Genomic DNA, 18706 nt, shown 5'->3' with positions numbered 1-18706 from the left:
TTGGTTGTTCCTATCTTCGCACCGAACATGCAACTTTTTGTCAGAGAGATTGAAGAAAGATTGTCACATGTGTACATACTGTTTATTCACCAGTGTTATTTCGGTTTTCCTATCTTGGTAATTTCTCAGGAACAGATCTAAGATTTTCACATTTGTGGTGAAGCAGGACTATACGCTGTATGTTGAAACTTTTCCCATTACATTTGGGTTTCCTCATTGTATTATTTCGTTTTACTTCTATAGATTCATCCCCTGAGGAAGGGCGGAATGCCCGAAATGCATTGGGACTCTTGTTTTTGAAATGTATTGAACTCATTTTCATTATTGAACATTATGCAACAAAGCATTCTGGATATTGTAGTCATCTGTTGTTAAAACCCTGATCTGACCTGAAAAATTATTTCATGTCTTATGATGAATAAACAAGCAAAATACTTCAAGATTACAGTCGCTATTGAAAAGAAGCAATCAGTTGAAATCCTTTTTCTGGGAATTGATTTGTGCCCATGAGGATACACCCAAGGTTCATGGAGGTGATATTATTTTGATTATTAATCCAGGCTCTGGTCCAGAGAGCGATACCCATGGAGCACGTCATACACTTGTTTAAAATGATACGTTCATTGAATTCATTTATAATCAGTTGTGCACGGAATTCAGCTAGATATTTAACTTTACAAATGTTTACTTTAAGAGCAACAAATGAAATATTTCCAAGCAATCATGAAGTAAAGTTTCAATTCTATTAAAGACACAGAGGCGAGGATTATGCTCAAAACATTTTTTTATTCCTTTCCAGCAGCTATGACAAACAAGGGAAAAAACTAACCTTCTCATAATGCACACAGTAAAAGTCAACGTATAGCAGAGCAATAGGCAGTTCAGGATGTCCCCAAAGGCGTACTTCCCTTGGAAGGCTTCCTCTTTCCTGACTGTGACCAAATCAGACATGAATTTCCATTACTCTGTCTTTGAATTATCAGAGTGAGAATGTATGAATCTGGACTCGGTCAATCCAATGCAAACCAGATTTTCAAGCATATCAAATTACGCAAACATCAACCATCGAACTATTCTAAGGTAGAGAAACTCTGCCAGAATCTAAACCAGGTAGAAGGACAAGTGTGAGCACATCATTAAAAGAAGAAACAAGAAATACTTATTCCATATGGCTGAATGGACTACAGTCAGTACTTAATAAGAAGCTTCCCAGGGTTTGGACAAGGATCTCAGGAGCCTTAGGGCAGGATTAATCCTCGCCTCTGTGTCCTTAATAGAAATGAAACTTTCCTTCAGGATTATTAGGACAATTTTTATTCTATTTCAGGACCAGAGCCGAGGATTATGTTCGTTCACAGCTTGTCCATCCCCAATAATGCCATGTCAGCAACTGGCTTAAAATAGAATCTTTTGACATAGAATCTAAAGACCAGTCTGCTGCATTTATAGTATCTTCCAGACGAGCGCCATGGGCGAAACTATTAGAGACCATTGTACCTCTAACAGAATGGGTGCCAAATTGCAATACATTGATGCCCACTTGTTGAATGTCTCACCTGATCCATCGGGCTAAGGTGGGAGGAGTAATCGCTTTGAAAGGTTTCCTGTGAGAGATCAACAAGTGACGTTCCCCCAAAGAGAGAGGTTCCCTCGTCACACTCTTGTATTTTTTAAGACAACGGACCACACATAATTTGAGACTTGACAAAGACTGGATAGGACACCACTGTGAAATTGGACTTAGTCCTACAAACAATATGGAAGGTTACTCCTTGCGGGTTAAACACCCATCTGAAATATCCAAAGCTCATATGTCAGATACACACTGACATGACAATAAACACAGCAACATGGCTAATTTCGCGAAAATGCTTTCAAGACAAATAGTTATTGGCTGGCCAAGAGCAGAATAAACAAAGGAACTTGTTAACACCCCACAATGTCATATCTGGGTTCTAGGGAAGCGTCAAGTGGCTCCCCTGCATTAATTTGTATATAGGCTGATGTTCGCCCACAGGAGCACCTTGAACTGGGATATGGCCTGCCGAAATCACCGATCTACAGGAGCTGATCATCCAATATGCCAATCCTTGAGATGCCAAAGAAGCCAAAACATTAATGATGGGGACCACCTCGCACCCCATGGGATCTTGGTTGTTTCGTACACACCAACTAACCCATCTGGCCCATGCCGATCAATAACGTTTGTTCGTACTATCGGCCCATGCCTGCCAGTAGTTCTCCAGCTAAGCCGATCGGCCCGGGACTCTCCAGCGATGCCTAAAATCTGCCATGCCATGAGAGTTATGCGACCTTACAAGATCAGCGAGTAAGAGTTGCCTTGGGGATCCTGCAGGAGAGTTGGATCAAGGGGTAAAAGGATCGGAGAATCACAAGAAAGTTCCAGTAGAACTGGAAACCACACTTGCAACCTCCATTAAGGCGTGATCACCACTACCTTTGCCTTCTGTCTGTAGACATGCGCTGTGAGTCTCATTATCATTGCAAATGGTGGAAAAGCATACCCGACCCCCTGGGTCCAGTCCTGTAGAAACGCATCAGTCACCAAAGCAAGAGGGTCCGGCTTCTAACTGAAGAACCTGGGCAGTTAGTGATCCAGCCGTGCTGCAAAAAGGTCTGCTGAGAAGGGCCCCCAGAAGACATTTAACCTCTGAAAATGCAGGTGGTGCAGCTGCCACAGACTCATGTCTGACCATGCTCTGGAGCACCAATCTGCTACCACGTTGGAGGCTCCCGGGAGGTACTCTACTGTCACCAAGATATGATGCGACAGGCATAAAGTCCAAAGGTCCTTGGCAAGATCTGGCAAGGTCTTGGATATGGTCCCCCAAAGGTGGTTCATAAAGCGCGCTGCCGAAACATTGTCCCCGTTTAGAAGGCATCGAAAGACACCTTATCCTTCATCCAACACTGACTGGCAAAGGACCTGGTCATCCGTTCCACGCAGTTGATATGAAGGTGGCGCTCTTCTGTGGACTATTTTCCTTCGGTAAAGGAGTTGCCACATCAAGCCCCCAACCGGACTCCCTGGCATTTGGTCTATCACGATATCTGGGTCCGAGCCAAAGATGGGTCGCCCGATCCATGCCTCCATGTGGTCCAGTCACCATCTCATTGCTACTTTTACTTATTCTGTTAGGGGTATCTAATCCGCGTATTGTAACCCCCAGCGAAGGCACCGCAAAGCCCTGTAATGGAGCCGGCTGGGTAGATCGCTAGTATTGATGATGACAGAAGACCAACCATCAGAGCCACCTGTCGTAACGAAGCAGTGGAGCATGACAGCATCCGTTTCAGCTCCTTGCGGATTTTTCATGACTTTCCAAGATGGAAGTCTTAACGTCTGCTCTACCAATTCTATGAAGAATCCGACTAAGGTAGCCTGCTTGGACGGCAACAGGATGTCCTCCTTGGCATGGATTATGAAACCTAAACCCTGCGGTAGATCTATCGCCACCTGTAACTACTGGGACTGTCTCCATGGGCACTGATTCAAAAGCAGCAGGTTGTTTAGGTAAATGAGGAGTAGGAAACACCTCGCTCGCAAGGTCTCCACCACAGGTTTGAGGAACTTTTGAAACACCAAGAGACAGAGGACAGACCAAAAGGAAGGGTGGTGAAGTCAAACACTTGGTATTTCCACTTGAACTGCAAAAAACGTTGAAGTGAAGCAAAAATGTGTACTTTCAGATATGGGTTTTTAAGTCCAAACGCACCATCAAGTCATGAGGCTGGAGGAGATCCCGCAGGAGATGGATTGCATTGGTTGAATTTCCGGAGATTTATTCCCGGAAGTTAACCATCTTTAGTCTTGTCCACAAGAAAAATGTTGCTGAGGAAACCTCTGGGGTGGAGGCAGGAGTGAACAATTGCGCCTTTTTGCTGCAAATCGGTCCCCACCTGTTCTATCAAGGAGACTTTGTCTTCTGCAAAAACCTGGGGACGAGGTCGGTGTACCTTGGGTCAGAGACATGTACAATTCTATATGAAAATCGTTGATGGGCTGAAGAACCCATGCATCGGAAGAAATGTTCTCCCAATTGTGTACAAAGTATGCCAACCCACCACCTACTTTAAAAAAGGGGGAGGGGGAAAGGCTCACGTGGTGTAGCATGGAACTGTCCTCAGAAGGCACCTCTACCACCATGGGCTCGATTGCCCCTACGTGTCTGGAAGAATTCTCCTTGTTTGTGTGTTCTGAACTTCCTGGATCCTCTCTGGGGGCGTTGAGTAAAGAAACAGCCGGCCGAGAGCCCTGTGCAACCGCCAGCCCCAACAAAAATTGTAGAGTGAAAAGACTTCTTGATTGAGGCCTGTGCCTTACACAAGGAGGTAGATGTGGCTACAAATGTGCTCAGCTCCTTGATGAACGGTTGCCTGAAGAGCCCGCCCCGAGCTACTGCTCCAGCCTCGGAGGAAGCCAGGTCCCCCAATTTGGGGTCTACCTTCAGAAGAAGGGCACAACAGCTCTCAGTTGAGAGGGCGCAATTAGCATTGCAGAGAAAAACAACAGCACAATGCACCCAGCTAGAGATACGCTCTGGGGAAAGTAAAGTGCCAGATGCCTTGGCCTCTTCCACCAGTTCCAGGATCTTTGTAATAGGGCCAGCTATAGCTAACAATTTATACTGGCAAGATTTCCAGGCATGGTCACTGCCTTTTTTGGATCCCTAAGATACTTCTGGAGGTAGGTCGCCATTCTAGGATCTATTTTTGGAGTTACCGCCAGTCTTTATTGGAAGGGGCCCACTCTGCTGAGCGGGGGTGCAACAGATCTCAGCGACCAACATGTCATAGAAGTCTTATGGGTCGTTCCCTGGACACACAGGGGTTAGTATTAGGTTGGGGCACCACGGCCTGCAGGGACCAGCCTCATCATTTGAGTCCCCGAGGACTCTTCTTTCTCCGTGTCAAGGCACTGGGAGGAGAAACACATCCTCCACATCTAACAGAGCGTCATGCACTTCTGCGTCTTGCCAGGACAGGAAAGCCTTCTTCAGGTGCTCAAAGGCTCCCAGGTCTATCCCAGAGTCTCTCTTACGCTTGGGAAGGAACTTCATGAGGTTCATAAATGTTGGGAGGGACTGGGAATTCTGGCAGGCATATGCAACCTCCACAATGCAGAGTGCAAAGAGCCCCATGGCCGCTGCTACTGCTTGAAAAATAAAAGTCTACCGCTTCACAAAATTCATCATCTAAGAGCAGGACCTGCAGAGATTCTTCCTCTGCATATTCCTACTTCCTGGTAGCGGAGGGTAAAATTAATAAACTTAGGCAAATATTACAGACAAATAAGACTGAGCAAGTAATTAGGAAGCCTTTCACTAAGGGTTAAAGTTTATGGCAGCCAGAGACTTGCATTCACAGGGCACAATGTACTGTAATTGCTCTGGACATGGGTGTCTTTTGCCAGCCTGAGGTTCGATTTGGCAACTCAAGAGTTAAGGGTTTTGGTGCACTGAGCGCAAGCAACAAAGGTGCTCTGCCCTGCTCTGGTCGGTCTCAGAAAACCCCTCGCCCGTTCCCGTCATCGGAGAGCAAAGTCATTTCGCAGTGCAGGCGTTCCGATATGAAAAAAGACCTGTGTGAGAGCTTGTGTCCGGCTGAGCAAGTTTCTAATTACAGACCCGTACCCTATGGGAGCCGGACTCCACGCTTCTCCAGCAGACTGGACTGCGGGCTCTGCGTGTTGGAGCACTCGCTGTTGAAACTGACAGCAGCGCTCCTGCTCGGACCAGCAAGACGCAACACATGCACCCTCTAGACAACTCCAGTGTGCACCACACCAAGGCGCTTCAGACTTCGAGATGGGCGCCGCAAGCTGAGCGATGAAAATCATCCCGCGGCCCCAGAGAAAGTCCGCAGAGAGGCTAACTCACTACAGTGTAATCAACCATAAAGTTATAAATTAACAATGAATGCAGCAACGAGTGCAATAATTATATATAATAAAAACACCTCAGAGTCGGAGGGAATTAGCGGGTACTTGACTACTGGAAGAAAGAAAAGAAAGAGAAAGTCTTCCAAGGGCAGCCTTTGGGGGATATCCTAGACTGCCTATTGGTGGACTATATGTTGACCTTCACTGTGTGCATCATAGGAAAGTTTGTTTCTTTACCTTGTTTGTTGAAGCTGCTAGAAAGAAATAAAAACATTTTGAGCATAATCCTCGCCTCCGGTCCAGACATAGAATTCACCCACGGACCATTCAAATTTGTTGGTTTTTTTTTTAACAAATTTCTAATCTTTATGTTTTCTCAGCAAGATTCAATATACATTTTGAGTAAAACAACTAATTCCAGAAATGACCTTACATCTTCCTTACTTCACGGTGGCGTAGCATTACAAATTGTATCAACAAACGCCTCCTTGTTCTTAATCTTCTTACCACTGATATTGTGACCCAAGTAGGTATTTCCTCTTTGGCAAACGTGCATTTTCCAAATTCCACAGTGAGGCCTTTCTGTTCCAATATTATCAGAACATGTCTTAACTTATTCATTATGTTCTTCTTCAGTCCAACCCGTTATCAGGATGTCGTCCTGGAAGAACATAACGTTTCCAATTCTTTAACTTAAAAATATTTACCCATGAGTCTCTGAAACATGGCAGTTGATGACGAAAGTCCAAATGAGACTCCCAAAAACTGGAAACACCCAATTGGTGTTATGAATGTGGTTAATTTCCTACATTCTGGATGCAATTGCAACTGGTGGTGGGCAGACTATACGTCCAAAGTTGAAAACCAAGGTGCACCCCTGGTATTTGACAACATCTTGTTAATCCTGGGAACAGGATACTGATTGATCAAAATGTTTTTATTTAATTCTCTAAGGTTCACACATAACCTGACCTTCTCGTGGGATTTTCTGCAACCACCAAGGGTGAAACCCATTCTGCTGAATCAACATTGTTCCATTGCCCCATTCTTACCTAGTTCCTTTAACTCGTGTTACCTCATCCCTAATGGAAAATAGCATGCATCTCACTTTAGAGACACACAGTCTAGATGCAGATTTTAATTCGATTTTATGGCTGAAATTATTTACTTTACCTACTTTTCTAGAGAAAACACCAGAAAATTCTCCTAAAATTATTTTGCCAATGTTCTTTTCCTGTTGAATAGTAAGCACTGTTTCTATGTTATTGGGAACCAGTAAAATGCCCAACTCTTCCTGGTCATACCACCCCAGCACAGATGGACCCTTTTCTGACATAAACTTAGCAGGTTGCTTCTCTTCCCTTAAAATGGACCTCCGACCATTTAAAACCTATTAAATCAATGTTCTCACCTGTGTAAATTATCACTCTTAGTTCCAGCTTCACTAATGTATGAATTGGGACATTCCCAAACATTTCTTCCCACACAACTCTGTTAATAAAGGTAAACTGAGAACCTGGATCTGCTACTGCACCCACTGTAACTCATTCAACACTCAACTCGCATATCTGTTTCTTTCTAACAGTATGGTTAACATTTAGAACATAATACTCTATTCAGAATACACTGTTGGTATCCGAATCTTCCCCTTGGGCATTTTTTTTTAATTACGCTAAAATGTTCTGCACTGCTGCACCTATAAAACTTCATTACATCTTATTCACTCTTCTTCTTGTCAGATTTACTAGTGGATGTAGAAGTGTTTTGTCCAACCTTCTTAGAAGTGAACACGCTACTTTTACTCTTCTTTATCACCGTCACAATATTAACCATTTTATTTTCACATTGAGCCTCCTCTACAACAGCTTTGGCATACCTGTGAGGTCCGCTTTTTTTTCTTCTTTTACCAGCGCTACAACCTCTTTTAAGGGGGCCTGGCCTCCCCATTCACCCATAATTTGTCCTGTCATGCATAATAATCTGGTCACAAATCAACTCTTAATGCAAAGCCCCAAATCTGTAAATCTAGGCCAAATGCTTAAGCGTTGTAACATATTAATGTACATTCTCACTTTTGCCTTGCTTGCGTTGAAAGAACTTAAAATCGGTCCAGAGCAAAACACACCAGGGACAAATGAGCAACAAGATTGTCTAGCGCATGTGTGAAAACATCACCAGTAACCCCCTTGTCTGACCTTTTTCGCAATTTATTGTATGTTTTGACACATCCCAGACTTAACCAATGCAATAGCCCTTTTTTCTTCTCTTCAGGTGTAAATTCTTCTTCTTTAAAAGTATCTAGGTAGTTACAAAAGTACTGCTTCCGGTCTTGCAATCACATGGAGGGGTCACCATTACCTGGAAGAAATGCTTGCAGCGTGGATAAATTACATGAACTTAACATGACTCACCACTTGTAGAATTATGATTAACCAGCTTTGGAATATGCAGTTCTAATGAAGCACGGATGGTAAAAATTGTTTTTTACCAGTTTCCAAGAATAGACAGGTTGTCAGATTGGAAAGGTAATGCTTTCCAAATAATAATGGTTACTAAGAAGGAGAAGGAGCAGCAGATAATATGAAGGCAGTGAAAGCCAAGCCCAAAAGTAATACTGTTTGTTAATGCTACTATGCCACCAGAATAAATATAACCAAATGTAGTGCCACAAGTGCCCAAATACATTGAAGAAAATTACCTGCGACTGCTAATAGTAATTGTTGTAACCCCTGCACAAGGTGCACCGATCCTTCTTCTAAAACGCCAGCCAATATGCTGTCTCTCTACATTGCTAGTCCTAAGAAGAGCCGTTTAGCATATTAAAAATATACCCCCTAAATAGCGACATGCAAACGTGCAGTGTGATTTTTGCTTACTTCTCCTCCTGTGAACTGTTAAATGTCACAGTCAAGCCCCGTATCTCTACTAAGTGTGAAGTACAGCGGTGAGGCCTTTCAACTGCCACAACATGAACTGCCTTGGAAATCCGGCAAAATGTCATATGAAACTTGACGGTAGCCTTAATAACAGCATCCGTGGCACTATACAGACACATCCAGCCACTTATCAGTAAACTGCCATCAGATCACTTCGCTGGGGCGGAACAGTCTTTTCTTCTCCTGGTCTTTCTACGGTGCTTCTTCCTCACACGTCTTGTTTGGTTCCAGCTCATCACCAATATCACAATGAAGGCAAGTACGCTTCCATGAGTTAGATACTTTATTCATCCCAACCCTTTACAACATAACGATTTTCTTCATCATTATTGCGGCTCCTCACCTTGGAGTTCCTGCGCCACTCTCTGCCAGCCCGTTCTACATTCCACCGTTACAGCCTACACTTACACACTCTACCATTACCTCACACATTCTACCATTACCTCACTGCAGTGGCAGTCTGGTAACTCTTTTACAGGATGAGAGGGTGGAGCAAACATTGAAGCATCCTACCTGCACAGATCATATCCCCAATAAAATGGGTGTCTTTGAACCAAACCCCGGAGCACCGTCTGCACTCATGTGACCATGTTTTTGTACAATACCCTTAACATACAAAACTACTTTTACAAATGCACTTCAGAGTGCAGGATTCGTCTGTTACAACAAGCTCTGCTACAGTGATCATCATTGGCCAGAATGCAATTTGCGGAATTTAAAATCCTTCGGTGAAATGAAATTTCACTAGCTACAGTCACTCTACTGACTTTTGTTTAACAATTAGTTTCCAACCATTTGAAATGAAAATTACATTGAGCTTGTTTCCACAGAACTCCCGGTGCAGAGTGCCACTCTCCAACATTCATCTTAAAGTAATAAATAAAATACGTACAAAAAAGTGTACTCAAGAAAATTATCCTGCCACATTCCCTCCTCTCTTACCAATAAGAGCATCACTACCTCCGCCGAAATTCAACACATGCATGTACCATCGCATTGGTTAAGGACACCCTCAGATAAACGTTCATGACCATCAAAAATTGTCATCAAGCTCCCACTCTCACCCATGATGGCACAATGCAGGGAGCGGTGTCCTGCAGGTCATTTCTAACCAATGTGACAAACAAATATCCGCCTTGAAGAGCGAACCCAGTGGCGACACCAGACCTGCTAGATACTGAACTCAGACCGCAAAAATGTGGCTTGCATTTATTTACCAACAAGACATGATTGGGCCCCATTCTGAGGCCCCTACCTGGTCCTACCACAATTATATCTGATATGTTTTATTTGCAATAAGGTTGGTGTCACCCTTATTGTACAGTAATGTGTATTATAGGTATTTTTCCTGAGAGTGGAACAAGAATATAGTTATATTTTATTACTTTTCGAAAAAAATTTAAGTCATTTTTAAACTTATGTTCCGATTTTTTTAATTTATTTTGTAGTCCTTCATATGCTACCCGTGCATGCAGAAGACCAACAAAGCTTATGTTATGACTTGAAATCCTAGCAAAGGAATTATACTACTTAAACCATTGCATTGACTGAAATATAGATACTATTATCTGTAATATACATTGACGATTCCAGTAATATTTGGAGGCAGATGATTAACACATAGCTGTAATATGATCATAAATCTAATAAAGATTGTTTTTAAGAAAATCTCACACCATATACACTCCTTTTACACACAGAATGTGTCATAGCCTGTGGTTCCATATGCGACAATAATAAAAGGTCCTCTCTTTTTACCTGCTCTGCTGGCAAAATGTAACATTGCAAAATTATCAATGAGTATGTCACTGAAATTCATTCTCATTATATGGAAGTCCTGAAACATTAGAATAGGTTGCCCCACTCACTGTGCTTATGCAAACAACGTAAAGACTGTGGCAAGGGACCAGGGGGAAAGAAATCAACCATATAGTTCATGACTAAATAAAATACGCCAACCTTCTATTCTGATTGGAACCCGGGTTAATTAAATTCAATAGATCCTGCGGTTCTACTGTGTGATGTGCACAAATAGAACATTTACATAAAAGCTTAAATCAACTTAGTGATCTAATTTATGTATTAACAGTCTGCATATGCATCAGCAAGGCACAGACTGCAATATACGACAAACCATTTTAGGTATACAACAAAGTATACAATACTAACCACGAGTGTGGGCAAAGCAATGGTCAGTGCTTCACCAACAAAGTTTAAGTGATAAATAGTAAAGAATCAAACAAAAATTGATTCTGGCCTGTTTATAGACATGTGGTGAGACTTTTGAACAGTTTTGGTCATTTCTGTGATCCTATTTTGATCAAGAAGACAACTTGTACTGTGTTGGTGTTTTGACTCTGGTGAGCCACTCAAAGGGTCTTCATCAAGAGAAGGACACAAGAATGCTTGGAGCCAGGCAGGATGCACTCAGGAGTCCCAAAATTGTGATAAATTGTAATGCAAGTATGCTTAAAGTTTTGTTAAAGTATCTGAACAGACAGCACAGAGCAGTTAGTTACAAACTAGGGGCCATCTGCAGATTAGCTTAAAATGAGCAAGCAAATATAGGCAATGATCTCTTTCAGAGACATGCCCCTAGAATACATCACTGCCTGAGGGAGTTGCCCTGTTTGGTAGCTCGCTTTCTACTGATTTGCTAAGGATTGTTCCATGCGACCTGCTCAAAATACACATAACAAATTTCAAAACATATGTTCCTCCAATAATGGAACTTTTGACTGATCAAAATAAAACCACAGTAAAGGGCAACAATACAACCACCACTAAGAGTGCGATCACTTCCTTCAGTTAAACGAACGGTATTGTAACTAAACAAGGAGTAATGTTTTCAGTGTCATACTTCAGAAGCAAATCTATCCTAAAGGTCAAAATCCGAGCAAATGCTTTGTTAACACCTGTCATCATATCACACATCATAACCAAAACAAAATACGACAATGCTGCTGCCAGGCTTAAGAAATTGAAAATGATTTGTTTATATCAGTAGCAACATCTTTACTGCACAAAACTACCCCACTTCATGTCTACAAATAACAAGTTAACATGCCTTCCTCTCAATATACAAACATCTAAATATTATTTGAAAATCAAAAAAATTACCTATGTCAAAAGGATTAATCAGCAGTGATTAAGGTTGTATGGAATAGTAAGTTAGGCAGAAAAACATGTTAAAATTAAAGGATCATGGTAAAGTGAAACTCAAAGAATTAACAAGCTCTATTATCAAATTCTTTAGACCTTAACGGAACAAGCTACTTGGTAGAATTTTCTGAGTCGACACATAGCTTTTTATGCGGGCACATGCAGTAGGTGTGGCCTCTTTCAAAAGAAATTTTACTTTATTAGATATTAGTCTGCTTCAACATTTAGAACCTTTTTGATGGGTTTGAATTGTGAAAAATGCTGTTAAAAATAATAGAACTCAAAAGTTGCCTAAGTAAATGAAACATTTGCCCACACAATGAGATGAGAAACCTAACCTGGACTTTCAGAAATAGAATGAGTAGAAATATACAAAACCATTGACTTTCTTAAAGCAAGAATAAGATGGGTGCATCAAAAATGGTCTCCAATTTACATTAGAGAAAAAAAACAAAATGTTTAACATGACCTTACATTACAAGCGCAGCTGCAATGGCGAGCAATTACCAATTCACTGCTCAGAACAGTACTAGGAAGAAACGTCATGCGGTAATGTGCACTGAAAGCAGACTATTATCTATCTATACTACTATTATAAAGAGAGAACTGTGTCCTTTGAGCCAGGTAAACTCGAAAAGTACACCACCAATCACAACACCCAATACAGCGTTGGAAAGGGGAGGTCAAGGAGATGAACATAGGCTATAGAGCACCACACCATATACATTGGGCAAGGGGGGGGGGGGGGGGGGCGGGGGGAAGACGTTAGGGGAAAAGTAGTCCGTATGGGCGTATGCATACAGTGAATGCACGCGGCGTACGGCGTCGTCACAACGCTTGAGAGAGGCGCAATTGCGTGGGGGCGTGACGTCACGTCAACGCGACATTCGCTGTCCGGACCGGAGGGCAAGAAGGAGCAAGGGACCCACACCCGACATGCGGGGAGGAGCGGCGGCACGGGCCGACACACAACATTGGAGTGCCCAGCGCGGGGAGGAGCGGCGATGCTGGTGGGAGCACTGGAAGGAGCAATGGACCCACACCAGACATGCGGGGGAGGAGCGGCAGCGCGGGACCGAGACCCAACATTGGAGTGACCAGCGCGGGGAGAAGCGGCAAAGCAGGTGGGGAAGGAGGGGCGATGCTACACCCGACATGCGGGGAGGTAATTTGACTTATTGGCAGAAATACCCGGACACGGTGTGAGTGGGAAGGGGCCCCGAACGTACTCAGTAATCAAAGCTGGTTTTTACTATAATACTGGCGCTCGGAGGCAGAGTTCAGGCACCAGTGGGAGGGACTCTATATTGCAAACCCAAGAGTAATTGGCAGCAAGCAGTGGAAGTCCCTGTGGATGGGGGCTCTGCAAGTTGAGTGAGAGGGAGATGCGGCAAAGCAGGTGGGGGAGGAGCGGCGATGCGGGTGAATACTCTAGCAAAGCCAACGTTGGGACGGGCTGCTAGTAAATGTATATTAAGAAAATGTTGGTTTGTTCACCAGGACATCATCTGGTCTGTAATTCCAACCAAGTAACCATTTATGGAAATTTAACTGAAAAAAACAAATTACTTCCATTACGAGAATGAACAAAGACCAGTGCTGGACTGTAAATAATAATACATATGTAACATGATAAGAACTTTCAAGTTGTGTGACACAACACTTCTTTTGATAATTATTTTTTTGTAGCTGTGGCACATTCACTCATCATAGAATTGTTGCACTCACACTACATAGTAGGGCATAGTTTTTACTACACTAAAAAATACTCTCTTTTTAGGATGCTTTTATTTTGGCTACATGTACTCTTAAATGCAAAAATAATAAAGAAGCAAGACTGCAAAAGCACTAATGCAGTATTTAGAGGTAATAAATTGTGTAGTTATGGTGTACTTGTATTAGACTATTGTTTGCATTTTTTCAGAATAATTACAAAATGCATGTAATGCAGATCAAGTCACTCAAAATTAGTATGACCGTTAATAACTCATTTATAAACGAACAATGCAATAAAAACATTACAATTTTTATTAGAAGATTGCGCCACACTTTGAGACACATATCAAAAAACATTTTAAAGTGTGAATTATGGACCCATGGTTTCACCAAAGGGACGAGTCATTCATTTTGTTTACAAGAAATGCGTTAAAGATAAATGAAAGCAACTGATATAATTGTAGTGACAAGAATATACTTCAACAACTTTTACGCTATAGCACCAAGAAGTTTACCCAACAACGTTTTCAAATAGTAACCACTGAGCAAAACATTGAGATATAGATGGTTTGGCATGCCTTCTAGGTTACAGTCCACAACAAAAGCAGACAGTTGTTTATAAAGGGACCATTCTCATTAGCCCTTCCAACTGTTTCCTGAATTATGTTAACATATGGCTGACAGGTACAACTGGCCTGCACAAAGTCAAATAAAAAAACTCCAGGTAAGCCTAGAAAAAGAAAAAGCAGGAAACAATATCCATACTGACACCAAGAGCCTAGAGCCTAAAAAATAAACGGTGGCTCTCAAACGGCTATGGGTTGTGCATCAGCTTTAATAATGGGTTTGTATTCTTATACCACACATTTTGAAGATGCGAGATATTTTGACTGAAAGTACGCGAATCAGAATAGAGATCCGTATGGCATGATCAAATGTACACCAACAATCATTCAATTTAGATAAAGTTTGTCTCTGCAGTACGTATGATCAAAACGTTTCTACCTGTGAAAATTCAACAGCAATGCATTACATAATGTGAAGTACCCAATGGTGCAGCTGTTGCACACCCTGGTTTAGGATACATTATGCCATGGAAATGCCCCCGAATGTCATTTGTGGTGAGTTAACCATCAAGACTTATTTTGGAGATTGTGGACTTTAAACTGTGGTGGCTAGACTTTATTTAAATAGGCCTCGGTAGAACCCTTAAATACAAAACACAAACATCAACTAAGAAACATTTCCATAATTGGGTTAAAAATTGTCTACATGGGTTACAATGTGCCTTCGACACCTCGAGTCGAACTCCTCGAGCTGCTATGGAATGTAGCAAGAGACACACGGCATGCAAAAACAGAACATAACGTAAAGTACATTCGCTAAAAGCCATACAATCTTTCCTCGTGGCGAATGTCTGCACCTGCAGCCCTTGCGTGCGTCCTACGCCTGAAATGGGAGTACCCTAGCAAAGCATCCTCTGGTACTGCCTTCCCCGACCTGTTTTTTTCTTCCGAAGCAAAACAACAGCACGATGTCATCGCACTGCTGCCAAATGTAACAGAAACATTCCTACTGCAACCTTGAGGCAGATACGTCGGGGGATTCATGGCCGCATTCCAGAGACAGCTGGTAATTGTTTAACTGAAACCGGAGAACCCACGTTTATGGAAAATAGCACATTGGACAAATCGCATGCGCCCATCAAGCATCATCGTCAACGTGGACAAGAAGGCAGCCCTCCTAAGCAACGTGCATGGAAGCTGGCATTGCAAATACCAAATGTCCACATTAAAACACAAGCATATGACTTATGTTATTAAAAAGGAAAGTGTTTGCATAACCACAACGCCATATCTATTTTTTTTCTAGGACAAAGCAGACTCGATGTCAATACCGTTATAAAACACTGGGCAAAAATGAAAATAAATATACTACGCAAAGTACATTTTTAAAATATATTTGACACGTGTCAGTAAAAAATGAAGAAAGAGTGGGGCCGAGCACGTTAATAGTAAATTCAGTACAGATAGCGCTATTTTTTTTATTAACAGAATGCAAATAATGGAGAGATTTCAAGTAATTCATGAATGGGCGCATGTCAACACTAGCTGTAAAGCTTTTCCCCTATAAATGGTGTGATTTTTCGATCTACTAAGTCAAATACTTTATAATCAGCTGAATTTTTTTGTAGCCGGTACCTCGTAGGAGAAGGTACCTGCAATATTATCAACAATATCATGCAAATATAGGTATGTACTTCTTTCCGGGCACAGGTGGATATTTATCTAGGAACTGCCACCCGTAAGCCTCACGTTTAATTCCCTATTTTTGAAGTCAATTGTTTAAACAATCAGCAGCATTATTGCAAGAAGATTATTAACAACTATTGCTTGTATAAACACAATTATGTAACCCCTGTCCCAGACAAACATCATGGTTCATTTTCCACCACCAACAGAATTTTGCAACCAGAGCACATGGTGGTGGTGGGGGAGGGAGAGGTTGAGATAGCTTTGAGGCAGTGAAGCACCAATATATAAAGCATTTAAATCCGATCACAGATTTTGATCAAACTTTGGATTTAACAATAATCCTGCCTGGTCATCTGCCATCTTAAAAGACAAATGTCATGTGACCCTATTTAATGAGAATAATGGGCCATTTCTCTTGCCTCCCCTACTTTCGTTGGCCCTGGAATACTTGGTCCTCACATGCATCTCCTAATGAGAAGGGTTATTGCTGCCCATCCCTCTAAGGAGTGGGTTGAAGTTCTTTTGATGAGTGGTCCTTCTGCTCTTTCATTAGTCATTTCGGGGTGGGAAAGGACCCTTGTGTTCAACCTATGCTGAAGTCAAAAAGGTTCTCTGGTTGTTTTATCCCAGGGGCTTGCGGGATGGGGTGGATAACTGCTGCATCCTTTTCCTGAGCAGAAGTATCTAAAACTTCACACCAAGTAGGAGCTAAGAATATTTCATATACTATTACCCATTCATTGTCGAAAAGTGTCTATACATTCTTACATTTCTGTGGCCGGGACTGTCCAGCATCCTTTCTCGATGAACATCTTTCTAGGTTTCCCTTTGAGTGTATACTCCCTCGAATTGTTTATGCAATTCCATTTGGGGTATCCTCCCACCTATTCGAATGAGTATCTTTTTTAAATACTACAAGTATACTTTCACCCATCCTGAAGAAAACACTTCTCACTATGGCACACTGTTTCACCTGCCATAGGAATAGTCATTCCCCTTACATCCGGATGATCTTTCTACTGTACCTTTAGGGGTAATATAATATAAATAAAAGTAATATACATAATATAACCATAATGTAATAATATATGTTTTCTCCCCAAATGGCTTTCCTTATACTAAGGAATGGCTCTACCTCCTCCTGTCCTGAGAAAATCTGCCTGAGGAGGGCTTCCTATTTTGAGGAGAATTATTTCCACCTAACTTAGTGAGCCCCCTTCATCTCGGAACCCAATTAGGAGCTCACGCACATCCAACGCAAAAGGGAGGACCTCTAACTCCATCCCTTCATGATAGCGCCACCCTCTCTACAGAGAGCGCAGTATGCTGGGGAATCCTGTCTTCCTTCTTGATTCGAAAATTGCAATCACCTCAACTGAGAAAATATTCCTTACTCTTCCAACACAAGTGGAAGTGGTTGTTCCTATCCGATCTTATCCATGTCAACATTTTAAAGTAGTAACTATCTACGAATCTTTCTCAGACACGACCGTGAATCCGTCATTTCCAGTAGTTTATTCCTTACATAAAATTGTTTTAGAAGGTATGATGAGGTTGTCGAATTTAAAGGAAAAACTGAAGACCAATACCAAACTCTCCAAATCGATATAGTATTGTTTTTCCTTGGTTGGGGCTGATGCCCAATACTGCGAAGACTGTACAGCTTGCAATCATTTCACGCTCACGCCCCTTTTTTTTGGGTTACGAGTTACGACTATTCCTTCTCTGAATGCTTCCCACCATCCTAGGATGCATTGCAACCCCCAGCCTAATCGCCCCTAAAATGTTACTTGGGGGATTCGCCCTAAAATCCCTGGAGGCACACTTCCCTCTTATTTTCTGGAGGAATTACCTTATTAATCAGACCTATTGCCCTACCACAACGTGAAATCTCGCTTTCCTATCACGCTCATGGGCTTTCCTAATTGGAGGCGGCCACTGCACTTTCGTTCCCGAGCTACAATTTCCCCTCTCCCCCCCTCCTTAGGACACATGTATGACGGAAGGAAGGGGCAGTGTGGATGTAACATTTCAGCCCGACAGTAGTTAGCCTCCTCAGATCAGCTTACCCTTTCCTACTCGAGTATGCCTGCCCGGCTATCATAAGACGAGCTCCGTGTTCCCTCTCCCACCCTGGTCCGTCCGTCCGCGGGGGTATTCACGTTGGACATTTTACAACACATGCGTCTTCCCCTCACCTGCACATAGTTGTTTTCGCAGTAGTCGGCCACCCGCTCCAGGTTAGTGTAGCTATCCAGCAGGGCCCGCCGCCCGCCGGGGATCTCCTCCTCCAAGAGCATCTGCAGCTCCGCCATCTTCACATCCTGGGGACCGCTACCAGACTGCGGCGGCCGCGCGAGCCTGAGACCAGCCTGGAAGAAGGCAGGAGCGGCCGAGCGCCACCAGGGGGCGCGCTACAAATCACAGGAAGACTGCGAGGCTGCGGCAGCGCCGCTAGAGGGTCTGGAAAAATAGATCGCAAGCACCACTGCGCATGCCCAGAAGACGCGCGACCTACGTTGAGAAACGGGATTAAAATTGGAGGCCCCATGCCACTCTAACACCCCATTCAGGAGTTTTCCTGCGCCAAATCGCGCATGTGCAGTCACAGTACGTCACAGCGATGGCCATGCTGTGATCAGGCAAGTAGCTGCATTGTATTAAATAGTTCGAAGGGAGGAGTAGTTGGAGACAACATTGCCTGGTCCAACACAGCCGCTGCTCGGAGCACGGAA

The 18706-nt window shown here is 42.8% G+C and overlaps 1 protein-coding gene across 6 annotated transcripts in view; it reads right to left on the bottom strand.

Moving 5' to 3' along the window:
- ABI2 (abl interactor 2) overlaps positions 1-18467 on the bottom strand; it is an 868092-nt gene extending 849625 nt beyond the window's left edge. For all 6 annotated transcript variants that reach the window (XM_086955293.1, XM_086955294.1, XM_086955290.1 and 3 more), the window contains exon 1: positions 18170-18467. In XM_086955293.1, coding sequence (XP_086811419.1) covers positions 18170-18286 — 117 coding nt within the window. In that variant the 5' untranslated portion in view covers positions 18287-18467. The remainder of the gene's footprint in view (positions 1-18169) is intronic.
- Between the last annotated feature and the right edge of the window lie 239 nt (positions 18468-18706).

Source organism: Lissotriton vulgaris, chromosome 2_1 (genome assembly GCF_964263255.1).
Source record: "Lissotriton vulgaris chromosome 2_1, aLisVul1.2, whole genome shotgun sequence".
NCBI classification, from domain to species: Eukaryota; Metazoa; Chordata; class Amphibia; order Caudata; family Salamandridae; genus Lissotriton; species Lissotriton vulgaris.
The sequence above is the reverse complement of the archived record's forward strand: the minus strand, read 5'-3'. Positions and strand labels throughout refer to the sequence as shown.